At 57.7% G+C, this 11,485-nt stretch overlaps 3 protein-coding genes across 3 annotated transcripts; 1 reads left to right on the top strand and 2 right to left on the bottom strand.

Moving 5' to 3' along the window:
- Nucleotides 1-7,574: 7,574 nt before the first annotated feature.
- On the bottom strand, nt 7,575-7,985 carry LOC130030478 (histone H3). Its single transcript, XM_056121820.1, has one exon. The coding sequence runs from the start codon at nt 7,983-7,985 to the stop codon at nt 7,575-7,577; it is 411 nt and encodes a 136-aa protein (XP_055977795.1).
- A 741-nt stretch (nt 7,986-8,726) lies between these two features.
- On the bottom strand, nt 8,727-9,124 carry LOC130021960 (histone H2A type 1). Its single transcript, XM_056112724.1, has one exon. It carries the CDS (start codon nt 9,122-9,124, stop codon nt 8,732-8,734), a length of 393 nt encoding a protein of 130 aa, XP_055968699.1. The 3' UTR covers nt 8,727-8,731.
- A 322-nt stretch (nt 9,125-9,446) lies between these two features.
- LOC130028400 (histone H2B type 2-E) lies at nt 9,447-9,828 on the top strand. Its single transcript, XM_056119199.1, has one exon. The coding sequence runs from the start codon at nt 9,447-9,449 to the stop codon at nt 9,825-9,827; it is 381 nt and encodes a 126-aa protein (XP_055975174.1). The 3' UTR covers nt 9,828.
- Nucleotides 9,829-11,485: the final 1,657 nt, after the last annotated feature.

An 11,485-nucleotide genomic window follows, 5' to 3' on the forward strand; every position in this document is an offset into this window, starting at 1 on the left:
CTTTTAGGCCTTTATTGCCTTATTTAATATGTATGTCAGTATATCTCATAGTAAATGCCTGTGTTCACTTTTTTTTTTTTGCTTTTTTTTTGTGGGTCACACCCAGGCATTGCACAGGGGTTACTCCTGGCTCTGCACTCAGGAATCACTACTGGCAGTGCTCGGGGGACCATATGGAATGCTGGGAAACGAACCCGGGTCGGCCACATGCAAGGCAAACGCCCTACCCTCTGTGCTATCACTCAAGCCCTCTGTGTTTGCTTTTTTTTTTTTCTCATAATGTCTTTGTTGGCAGAGTCTCCTGCCCCTGCGCCTGGCTGTCCTCGCCGGGGCCCCTTGGAGGGGAGCGGGTTGAGTTTCCCTCCCCACCCCGACCAGGGCTCCGGCAACTGAAGACCTCCAGGACCAGCCACCACCATGCTGAGACCACTCTCCGCACACATGAAGGTACTGGCAGAGGAACAAAGCCACGCGGGTCCCGGGGCCGAGATCTCCAAGCCTACTCGGATCGGGGCTGAGCATCCTCCACCAAGATCCTCCATATTCCAGTAGGCAGGGGTCACACCCACCAACTGACGCCCTGGCGCCATGTAATCCCATCAATGGCCAAGACCCAGAAACTATAAAATCCAGCTCCCGGAAGCACACAGCCGCATTCGCGGCCGCGCAACATCTTATTATCTCATTCTTGGACAAACTGGCAGACTACCGAATGTAACCTGCCCACACGGCAGAGTCTGGCAAACTCCCCGTGGCATACCCAATATGCCAAATACCAGTAACAATGATGGGTCTCATTCTCCTAACCCTGAAAGAGCCTTGAATATGGCACTTTTTAAAAAATCTCAGGGCTAGGACGAAGGAGACGTTACTGGGGCCTGCTCGAGGCAATCGACGAACAACAGGATGGTCGTGATCGTGATCGTGAATGTCTTTGTTACTTTGGTTCTCAGAGCCAGTCAGAGACCCTGAGAAAGTTAAGGAAACTTTTCCTCCCCTACAAGAACCTTCACCGTACAGTATAAGGTAGAAGGAAGGTAGAAATGGGGAATTTTTATTCAGTGAGCAGGATGTTGAGGGAATGAGTTCACCTCAGAATGGGGAACCGGAAAAGATGTCCCAAGTTCCAGAGCTTCTCAACTTCATTCAGGGCCAGAAAATAGAAGATGAATTGTGAATTGAGTTCACAAAATAATGTGTGGGTGCTGCGCAGTGACGCGTATGCATTCATTCGGTGGCCGGGAGCTGCCTCCCATCCAACCCAGGCCTCCCCAGCAGACAGACAGAGGGACCACAGACTGATGGTAAAAATGGCCAATTAATGCAGAGCTGCTAGCATAATTACAGAACATCTGAAGGGGTCACAGGTATAGGACTGCATGACTGTGATTTACAAGGGAAAACATTCCAGCATAGGCAATTCTCTGCAAGAGATAAACTCAAGGAGACTCTCTGTCTCCAAGGGATTATTGAATACTGCTTTTCTTTTTCCTTCTATATATCAATTAAGTCAAAGAGTTAGTCAAACAATTAAGTCTACTTCTTACAAATACTTGCAGTCATTCAGATAAACACAGTAACAGATAAAGATCCCAAAACTATGTTCTCTGGGCTCTGAGAGCAAGTGAGACTTATACGACAAGTCCCAGACTAAGTCCTCAGGTGAGTTCAGCTTGTCCTTCCCCGCGGGGGTCCTGTCCCTTAAGTCGTAACAGCTTGCATCAAGATCATGGGTTTATGTCCCATTTCGATGCGGGATAGCTTTGGAACTTGCCCCGGGTCCATCCCAGTCCCACGGCGGGACCTCCCTTTTGGGGTGCTAGGAGCTACAGCAACTGAAGCCCGAGTCAAGTAATGATGACCAAGTAATTATGCCCAGGAGTAGATATATTTCAGAGACAAACAACTCCCAAATATTAGGAGCATAGCATTAAGGCCTTTCTGTGTTGACGCAAAGAACATTGCTCGACAGTAAAATGTGAAAAGGCTGTAGGGGAAACAGGAAAAGCAAGTAATTCACTACAAATACAAACCCCAGAATTACCAGGAAGTTTTGGCTTATTAGTAACCAAGATTGACTTGGGGAACTGTGACAATGAGGTGTAAAACACAAAGGAAAGGTTCAAGACAAACTCGGGGGATTAGGGATGCTCACAGGAGCACTGTGAGCTTCCCTGGGAGGAGGAAAAGGGGCAATTCACTGATGAAGCCTAAAGCAGTTAGGGTTCATCTCTCACAATGAACGTGGCACGTAACCTGACCAACCCGTGGACCCTGGGTGCCCTTGATGTCTGAGACTTAAACACACACTGTATTTTATTCTTTTAATTTTATTTTTAATTTTGAAACGCCCATCCCTTTACCAGTGTACATTTCCCACCACCAACCATGTCCCCAGTTACCCTCCTGCCCCCCTCCCCCTGCCTGCCCCTATGGCAGGCACTTTTCTTCTCTCTGTCTCTGTCTCTGTCTCTGTCTCTCTCTGTCTCACCCTCTCCCCTACCTCCTCTCTTTCCTTTTGGGCATTATGGTTTACAATATAGATACTGAATAGTTATCAGGTATTTCCTTTCACCTATTTTCAACACTCAGCTCCTTCTGCCTCCCCAGTCTGTGTTTTAAATTAGCCCCCTTACTTTGGCTTTAAAAACAAAAACCCATGACATATGAAACATAACTATAAAACATATCACATCGAAAACGTTGCATGCGAAAGGCAATGCCACACGACTTCTCTTTCTCCTTGCCCAAGATGTTTAGAGCAGGAGGCTCAGCCCCGAGTCAAGGGAAAACTGGAAAAAAATAGGAACAAGGAAGACTCGTCAAGTCAAAAGGCTTTGTCCAGGAGACTTCCCCATACTATTAGCAGAGGCGCAACTGATTCAACCTTGTCTGAGATCAGTACGGAGGTTCTTCAGGAATCAAAAATTGAAGGACTCTGCGATCCAGGAGTCCCACTTCTGGGAGCCTATCTGAGGAACACAAACTGAACTCCAAAAATTATATCCCCGCCAGTGTTTAGTGCAGCATTAATTGCAATAGTTCACGATCACGATCACGACCATCCTGTTGATCGTCGATTGCCTCAAGCAGGCCCCAGTAACGTCTCCTTCGTCCTAGCCCTGAGAGTTTTTTAAAAAGTGCCATATTCAAGGCTCTTTCAGGGTTAGGAGAATGAGACCCATCATTGTTACTGGTATTTGGCATATTGGGTAGGCCACGGGGAGTTTACCAGACTCTGCCGTGTGGGCAGGCTACATTCGGCAGCCTGCCAGTTTGTCCAAAGTAGGAAACAACCTGGACACTGGTCCAAAACCCTCAAAACTAATGGGGCCAGCTGGAGCGATAGTACAGTGGGGAGGGCATTTGCCTTGCATGCGGCCGACCTGAATTCAATCCTCGGCATCCCACAGGGTCCCCCAAGCCGCCAGGAATAATTTCTGAGTGCAGAGCCAGGAGTAACCCCTGAGTGGCACTGGGTGTGACCCCAAAAGAAAAGCAGACAAACAAAAATACAACCTCAGAAGAAGCATCTGCTTTTCTATGTTTATTGTACCACTATTCACAATAGCCGAAATCCCATGTGACCAGCAACCCACATGACCAAGAACAGATGACTGGATAAAGAGACGATGGAATATGGGATAGAAAGAAACAGAAGAGTTCGTGTACGAAATCCTACGAACACTAAACCACAGTGCCCGAAACAAGAGTTAAAAAAGAGAAAGTGTGGAGGGGTTTGAAGACAGGTTTCATTAATTTTTAATTTAATCTTGTTGTTTTAATCTTGTTGGAGGCTACTCAGTAGCGCGACTCCGATCTCTGTGCTCAGGGGTCACACGGGGGATAAAACCTCGGCCCCATGCAAGGCAAAGCCCTTATCCGCTGAACTATCTCCCTGGATCCTAAGGGTGGGTTTTAGAAGAATTAATAAGACGTATGTAATTTTTTTCCCCTAAAAAATACACTCCAGAATAGACTTTCCCAAGACATGTCACTTTGGCACACGGATACTTTCAAGGTAGGGTCAATGCAGACACCAGGAAATTCTCTTATTTTACTTTTTTGTTGTTGCTCTTGTTGGATTTAGGCTGTTCAGGGCCTGCTCCCGGCTCTCTACTCAGGGGATCACACCCGGCCTAGCCATATGCAGGCAAGCACCCACTCTCCGTACTGTTGCTCTGGCCCCATTTTTAAAAGACCACTCTTGAAGCACTGACAACTGAAAATGGGCAGTGAGCCCAGCACTGTGATTTTCACCAGATACACTCTGGCTAGGACAGCCTATCGCTGAGGGATGGAGGGAGCAATGCTTCCTCCTTCACATGAGTCTCCCACTTGAAATTGTGTGATCTCTCTCTTCCCTCCACAAAGCGCATGGCCCCTACCTCACTCACTCCTTAGCTAAGAAGAAGCCATACCCTTCCTTATTGGGTCCGGCGACATTCATCTCTGCCTGCCAGTAGATCACCAATGCATGAAATGACGATCATTCTATTCTCCTCTTAATCTGTCTGACGTTGTTTCAATGCTGGCCCTGCCAAGAGTGAGTGACTCAGGGGTAGGGGAAATTTCCCCTCCCCACCTACATCACCTCATAGTTGATCTAAGCCTGATTTTGTTCTCCTGCTACTTTCTGAAGGTGAAACTTAAGAATCGCATATCTTCATTTTCTTTCTCGGTGTTCAGTCACTTTTTTTGTACCTGGGGAGAAGAGTGCAGACCGTATGCGCTAACAATAATCCACATGTCAGAACTGTAGCATTCGGATTCTGATTGATTGATTGACTGATTGATCTTTGGCGGTTGCACTGTTGGACCACAGTTGATTCAGTGCTCAGGGATCATTTTTGGCAGTGCTCAGGAGACCTTATGCGGTGCAGGGGTTCGAACTAGGCTCAGCTGCATGCAAAGCAAGCACTTCAACCCCCGTACTCTCACCAGCCCCTGAAAACTCTTACTGTTTCTGGAAAGAACTCCCAAAACATTAGAAGAAAATTTTTCATTGCCTCACAGCAGCAGGAGCGCAGAGTTACTTCTGCAGGATAAACCCAGCATGCAGGTGGGAAAGCCTTCTCCCTTTCAAGGTTCTCTCACCTCCTCGACTCGTCTGATAACTAGGATGACTCAACAGAGAGCAGAAAGAAACGACTTTCATTTCCTAGCCATGAGAATCCCGCTGAACGTGAGGGGCCAGAACCCATTGCAAGATCGCATTCCCCTGCAGTGAAGGAGCAAGATGGGGGGGCTGGGGGGGTGCGGGGCAGTTAGATTACAGGTCTGCTGGGACGTTTATCATTTTCTTATGTTAAGGGCCTGCTGCGTTGGGTGGCCGCGGAGCACTCCAGACAGAGCACGGTCAGCGGTTTTCTGCTCACACCCTAGAGGACAGCACTGGACGGAGGGGGGGGGGGGGGGGGAGGAGGGTGGTCCCCGGCTGCACAAGGCTCGGCCAGGGCGCGGGACCAGTGTCGCTGTCCCGTCTCTCCCGCAGACACACGCACATCCCGTCGGGCTGCCCTCGGGGGCCGGGGTCGCCGTCGCCACGTCCCCCCTCCTCCCCCAAGACGAAGACACACGCAGAGCCCGTGGGGCTGCCCCGATGACCCCGGGTGCTCGGTCGCCCGAGGATCGGGGTCCTCGGGGCGGGACTGCACCCCGGTTCCTGGTTTCCGCCACCAGGCCGCCCCCTCCCCGCCAAGCGCAAGGCAGAGGGGCGGCCCGGGCGTGGCCAGTCCGGCGGGCGGGGGGCGGCGGGGGCGGCCGCGGCCAGTCCCGGAAGAGTCGGACCCGGCGGGCGGGGCCGGGCGGGCGTTTCCCGCGCGCGGGGCGGACGCGCCGCGGTTCTCACTCCGGTCCGTGCGCGCGGCCGCGGGGGCAGGGGCAGGCGTTCGTCGCCCGGGCAAGGGCGGGAAGGGGCTGGGCAAGGGCGGCGCCCAGCGGCACCGCCAGGGGTGGGTGGCCGGGCCACCGCCAGGGCATCAGGCGGGAAGCGCCTCTCGGGGCTCGTCTGCGAGGACACCCGCGGGTGCTCAAGGTGCTCCTGGAGGTCGTGACTCGCGACGGCGGCACCTGCCCGGAGCACCCAAGCGCAAGCCGGACACGGCCACGGCCACGGCCGCGGCGTACGGGCTCGAGCGCCAGGGCCGCGCCCTCTACGGCCTCGGGGCCGAGCCGCGGCTCCGCGGACGTGGCTCCCCCCGAAGGCCCTTCCCGGGCCACCGCGGGTCCCGCAAGAGCCGAGTCGCGGGCTGCCCTGGTCGGGCGCTGGGGGCGGCTGTGGGCAGCGCGCTCCCCGCGACCTCCCCTGACTGAGCGGCAGACGTCCGGCCCGGGACCCTCGGTCCTGCCCACCGGCGACACTTGGCCGAAGGAGCTCCCATATGAGGGGACTCTCCCGCCCCCCCTCTCCCCCAGGTCGGCTGGGGACCGTCAAGGCCCTCCGTGAAGCACCTAGCGGCCAGGTCTTTCCAGCGCTGGGCACTCGGGCGTCTGCCTGCATAAGGCTCCCGTTTGGGAGCGCCTGGCAGGGTGGAGACTCGTCCCCAAGTGTCTCTCCAAGAAGGGTGTCACGGAACCTCGGGGTGCTCGCTGCGCCGTTCCCCCTCCACCACACACGGACCATGCTCTCCCATGTGGCTTTTCTCTGCGCGCGGGGGCACCGGTTTCCATGACGCCCCGCGAGTAGCATCCTTGCTCGCCGGACGGGACGGGATGCTCAGGGAAGTCCAGGTTCCGCGTGGACCGGGCGGGAAGGGCTGCAGCGGGGGCCTGGCGGGCCGCTGGACGCGCTTCCCGGGGCGACCTGCCCCGCCGGCTGGAGCGCTCATTGTCCTCGGGGTCCGCCGAGACCAAGAGACTTGGGGCCTGGGCCCTGACGCCTGGGAGAGCGAAGCGCCCCCTCCCCGCCCCCGCTCGAAGCCACGGTCTGAAACAAGTGGTCAGCCCGTCCTGGAGGGTGAAGGTCAGGAGGGGACACTCCCGCCCTTGCAACTAGCCGCCTAAGCCATCACTTACTTCTCCGGGAACAGACCCTGCGTCGCGAGCGGGGAAACGTCCGCTGGGGCCCCAGATCGCGACCTCCCGCTCCGGGGACCACGTGGGCACTGGCGTCCCCGAGAGCCAGGCACTGCCACGGGTGCAGGGCGGGCCCCCGGAACCACCAGGGGAGCGAGCGGAAACCCGCGCCGTCCCCGGAACACGCGAGGCTGAGCCCTGGAGCTGCGTCTACCCTGCAGCTGAGTACCCCAAAATCTTGGCATAGCTCGGCTCGCCCGCTCCGGAGCCCGCCCTCCCTGCCGCGGGCGGAGACAGCCCCGAGGCAGCGCCAGCCGCGAACACCGGCTCCTTCCCGGCGCTGTGCTGGAGGGCAGCGGAGGGGACGGGAAGGCGCGCCACCCAGCCTCATCCCTGACGCAGCTGCCCGTCGACCCAGCGACCCGCCCATCCCATCAGAACCGGCGCGGGGACCAGCGGCACAGCTCCTCCGGGTGCACCGGTGGGTGGCTCTGAAAAGAGCCTTTGGGTGCGGCGCCGCGATGAAGATCGGGGCGGCGGCCGAGGCGCGCGCGCGCTCAGGCCCGCTCCCCGCGGATGCGGCGCGCCAGCTGGATGTCCTTGGGCATGATGGTGACGCGCTTGGCGTGGATGGCGCACAGGTTGGTGTCCTCGAAGAGCCCCACCAGGTAGGCCTCGCTGGCCTCCTGCAGCGCCATCACGGCCGAGCTCTGGAAGCGCAGGTCGGTCTTGAAGTCCTGCGCGATCTCGCGCACCAGCCGCTGGAACGGCAGCTTGCGGATCAGCAGCTCCGTGGACTTCTGGTAGCGGCGGATCTCGCGCAGCGCCACGGTGCCCGGCCGGTAGCGGTGCGGCTTCTTGACGCCGCCCGTGGCCGGCGCGCTCTTGCGGGCCGCCTTGGTGGCCAGCTGCTTGCGCGGCGCCTTGCCGCCGGTGGACTTGCGCGCGGTCTGCTTGGTGCGGGCCATGGCGAGGGCGCGAGGGGGAGGCCCGGGCGGCCGCGCCTCGCTTTATAGGGGCGCCCTCCGCCCCATTGGGCAGCCGGGCGGCGAGCGAAGGGCCCGCGCTGGCCGCCCATTGGCCCTGACGTCACGCGCCCGCGGGCACCGGTTGGCCGCGCCCGACGCGCCGGACCCGCCTCCCCGCGGCGCGCCCTCCCGCCTCTGTCTCTCTTCCTCTCCCTCCTGCCTCCCTGCCCCGCCCCCCGACCACCCGGACGTCTCTGCCCGGCGGGGCGTGCCGGAGTCCCCGGCGAGGGGGCGCGAATGGGCCGCCGCGACCCCGATCTCGGAAGCCGGTGCGGACCCCGCGCCCGCTGCTAAGGCGCTCTGGCTGTTGGCAGCCTGGACCAGGGGCCGAACCCGCGGAACCCGCTCGGGCCCCGCCACGCCCCGCCCCCGGCGCTCCACGCTGCGACCGGGAGCTGCGGGCTCGCCCAGCAGAACGACCCCTCGGGACCAACTTCCCCGGAGACCTGGGGAGCCACCGAGCGGGCCGAGTCCCGGGTCCCGGAGTTTGTCCACTTTGTCCAAAGACTGGCCGCGGGCGTCTGCAGCAGACACCCCTCCCCACCCGCCCCGCGAGGTCCCTGGGACTGGCCTTTCCCCACCCGCCCCCGGACCCGACCCGAGCGGACAGCTCCTTCCCTGGCACCGTGGGTGGCTCTGAAAAGAGCCTTTGGGGGCGGGCGGGCTGGCGCGCGGCGCGCGCGGCCTCACTTGCCCTTGGCCTTGTGGTGGCTCTCGGTCTTCTTGGGCAGCAGCACGGCCTGGATGTTGGGCAGCACGCCGCCCTGCGCGATGGTGACCTTGCCCAGCAGCTTGTTGAGCTCCTCGTCGTTGCGGATGGCCAGCTGCAGGTGGCGCGGGATGATGCGCGTCTTCTTGTTGTCGCGCGCCGCGTTGCCCGCCAGCTCCAGGATCTCGGCCGTCAGGTACTCGAGCACGGCCGCCAGGTAGACGGGCGCGCCGGCGCCCACGCGCTCCGCGTAGTTGCCCTTGCGCAGCAGCCGGTGCACGCGGCCCACGGGGAACTGCAGCCCCGCGCGCGACGAGCGCGACTTGGCCTTGGCGCGCGCCTTGCCGCCCTGCTTGCCGCGGCCCGACATGGCCCCGACCCCGCTCGCCGCTCGCGGGCCGCCGCCGCTTCGCCCTTTTATAGGCAGGAGCGCGCCCGGCCGCCGAGCGCCGCGATTGGCCCGCTGAGCCCGGGCCCGGCGACCAATGGGGCGGTGCGGCCGCGAGCCGCTCCTTTGCATAACCCCGCCCCTCGCGCGGGCTGCGGGGAACCGGCCAATCGCGGCGCGCGGCCGCCGTAAGTCGCGAGCCCGGCGGGCGGCCTCGGTCCTGTGCTGCGCTCGCGTCCGCCTCCCGCCCGCTGCCCGCCCGCTGCCCGCCCGCTGCCCGCCCGCTGCCCGCGCGGCCCCCGCCATGCCCGAGCCCGCCAAGTCCGCCCCGGCGCCCAAGAAGGGCTCCAAGAAGGCCGTGACCAAGGCGCAGAAGAAGGACGGCAAGAAGCGCAAGCGCAGCCGCAAGGAGAGCTACTCCATCTACGTGTACAAGGTGCTCAAGCAGGTGCACCCCGACACGGGCATCTCGTCCAAGGCCATGGGCATCATGAACTCCTTCGTCAACGACATCTTCGAGCGCATCGCCGGCGAGGCGTCCCGCCTGGCGCACTACAACAAGCGCTCGACCATCACGTCGCGGGAGATCCAGACGGCCGTGCGCCTGCTGCTGCCCGGCGAGCTGGCCAAGCACGCCGTGTCCGAGGGCACCAAGGCCGTCACCAAGTACACCAGCTCCAAGTGAGGCCCTGCGGGACCAGGCCCCAAAGGCTCTTTTCAGAGCCACCCCACCCGCGCTCAAAGGAGCTGGCATGCGACCCTTAAATGCCAATGCTTTCGGAATCATGAGGAAGCCCTGAGTACTGCCCTGTGTATCCAAAACCAATATATAAGGAACTTCCCCAGAATTTGTGGCTCTTCCTCTGTTCAACCCCACTTATGTTAACCCCACCCTTCATTATTCCTGTATAACTGTTTTTAATGGGTGAGAGGGATAGAGGACACTGAAGTTTATGAGGAGACTAAGAACTATGATGGACGGGTATGTGGACAAAACTGCCTTCAACTGTGCATTAAGGGGAGAGGTTGGACTACGTTGGGGAGGAGAGAAATAAACTGACTACTAACAAGGATGGGGCCCAGTTGTCCTGTGTCTTCATTCCTCCGGTCCTTCGTCCATCCATCTCCATGGACCGGCCTGTGGAGTTCCTATATAGACTAAGCTATTTACCTATGGTTAGTAAACCAAGTTTTATCTGGATTACCCAAGGGGGTTACCTTTTGAATCAAGATTAGAATACATTTATTCATGCACTTTCGTAGACCCAATCTGATTTTTACAAAAGAGGCAAGTAACAAAAACATGGTTTTCTCTCCACCTTCACTTTAAATTTGCCAGATGACTTAATAAATTGGACTTATTCCTTTGCATAAACACAGCAAGACTGGAGAACTCTTTGGGGTGCCGCATTATTTGCTGAGAAGTCCTGAGGGTTGGCTAAAGACAGGAGACACATCAATAGTGGCATTAATTTTTTTTTTAATCTGGCATGTCAGAATTACCTAGGTCTGGCCATAAGATGTGAAGGTCAGGTTCCACGATGTGCTGGAGGTGGACTCGAGCCTGCAGGGTGAGTTGGCGGTGGCCCTGGGCCTCTCACCTTCTGTATGAGTGTCCTGTCAGAAAGGAACCCATCCTTTCCCTTCAGGCCTGGGATGGATCCTGGTTTTCATGTTTCTGATGATGAGAGCGTGCCTAGGCTGGATCCGTCACTGCAGATCTCCAGTTTCTTCATTTTCCATAGCAGAGACTATTTCCAGTCCTTCCTTGTTGCCAGATTGCCTCCCTGAGGTCTCCGTGAGGTTTATTTTGCTCCTGTCATTTAAACTAATCCCTTTAACTGTTTCACTGTAAGGGGAGTTTGGGGTCCTAATGGCTGGTTTTCCTGGCTTCATGAGGGGTAGACCTACTACAGGGAGGAAAAACCTTTATCTGGATTTATGCAAACCAACATAGTATCATGAAGCATCAGAAGCATCAAAAACATACTGAAGGTATAAGGAAGAGAAAAGCAAATATATCACCATGGGTTCCGTCCACTTCATTCTTCATGTGGTTCAGTCTGAGCGTCCAGAAAGCAGGCTAGAGCGTAGCGGTGGTTGGGCAGTGAAGGTCAGCTGCCGGGGCTGGGTCCCTTGGGGTGGGGAGGGCTCCCACCCGCCCCACAGCCTAGCGCAGAGTCCCTGAAAGAGCCTCCAATCATTGGGAAAAGATGAGTAAGTAGAGGCTGTTAAAATCTCAGGGCTTGGAGGAATAGAGATGTTACTGGCGAACACTTGAGTAATTTGATGGTCAATGGGATGACAGTGATACAGTGATATCACCATGAGACACAGTTACAA

The sequence above is a fragment of the Sorex fumeus genome, unplaced genomic scaffold (genome assembly GCF_029834395.1).
Source record: "Sorex fumeus unplaced genomic scaffold, SorFum_2.1 ptg000001l, whole genome shotgun sequence".
Lineage (NCBI taxonomy): Eukaryota > Metazoa > Chordata > Mammalia > Eulipotyphla > Soricidae > Sorex > Sorex fumeus.

Excerpts from the sequence above, each read along its gene's own strand:
- LOC130021960 (XM_056112724.1), bottom strand. The coding sequence starts at position 9,124 with ATGTCGGGCCGCGGCAAGCAGGGCGGCAAGGCGCGCGCCAAGGCCAAG.
- LOC130030478 (XM_056121820.1), bottom strand. The coding sequence starts at position 7,985 with ATGGCCCGCACCAAGCAGACCGCGCGCAAGTCCACCGGCGGCAAGGCG.
- LOC130028400 (XM_056119199.1), top strand. The coding sequence starts at position 9,447 with ATGCCCGAGCCCGCCAAGTCCGCCCCGGCGCCCAAGAAGGGCTCCAAG.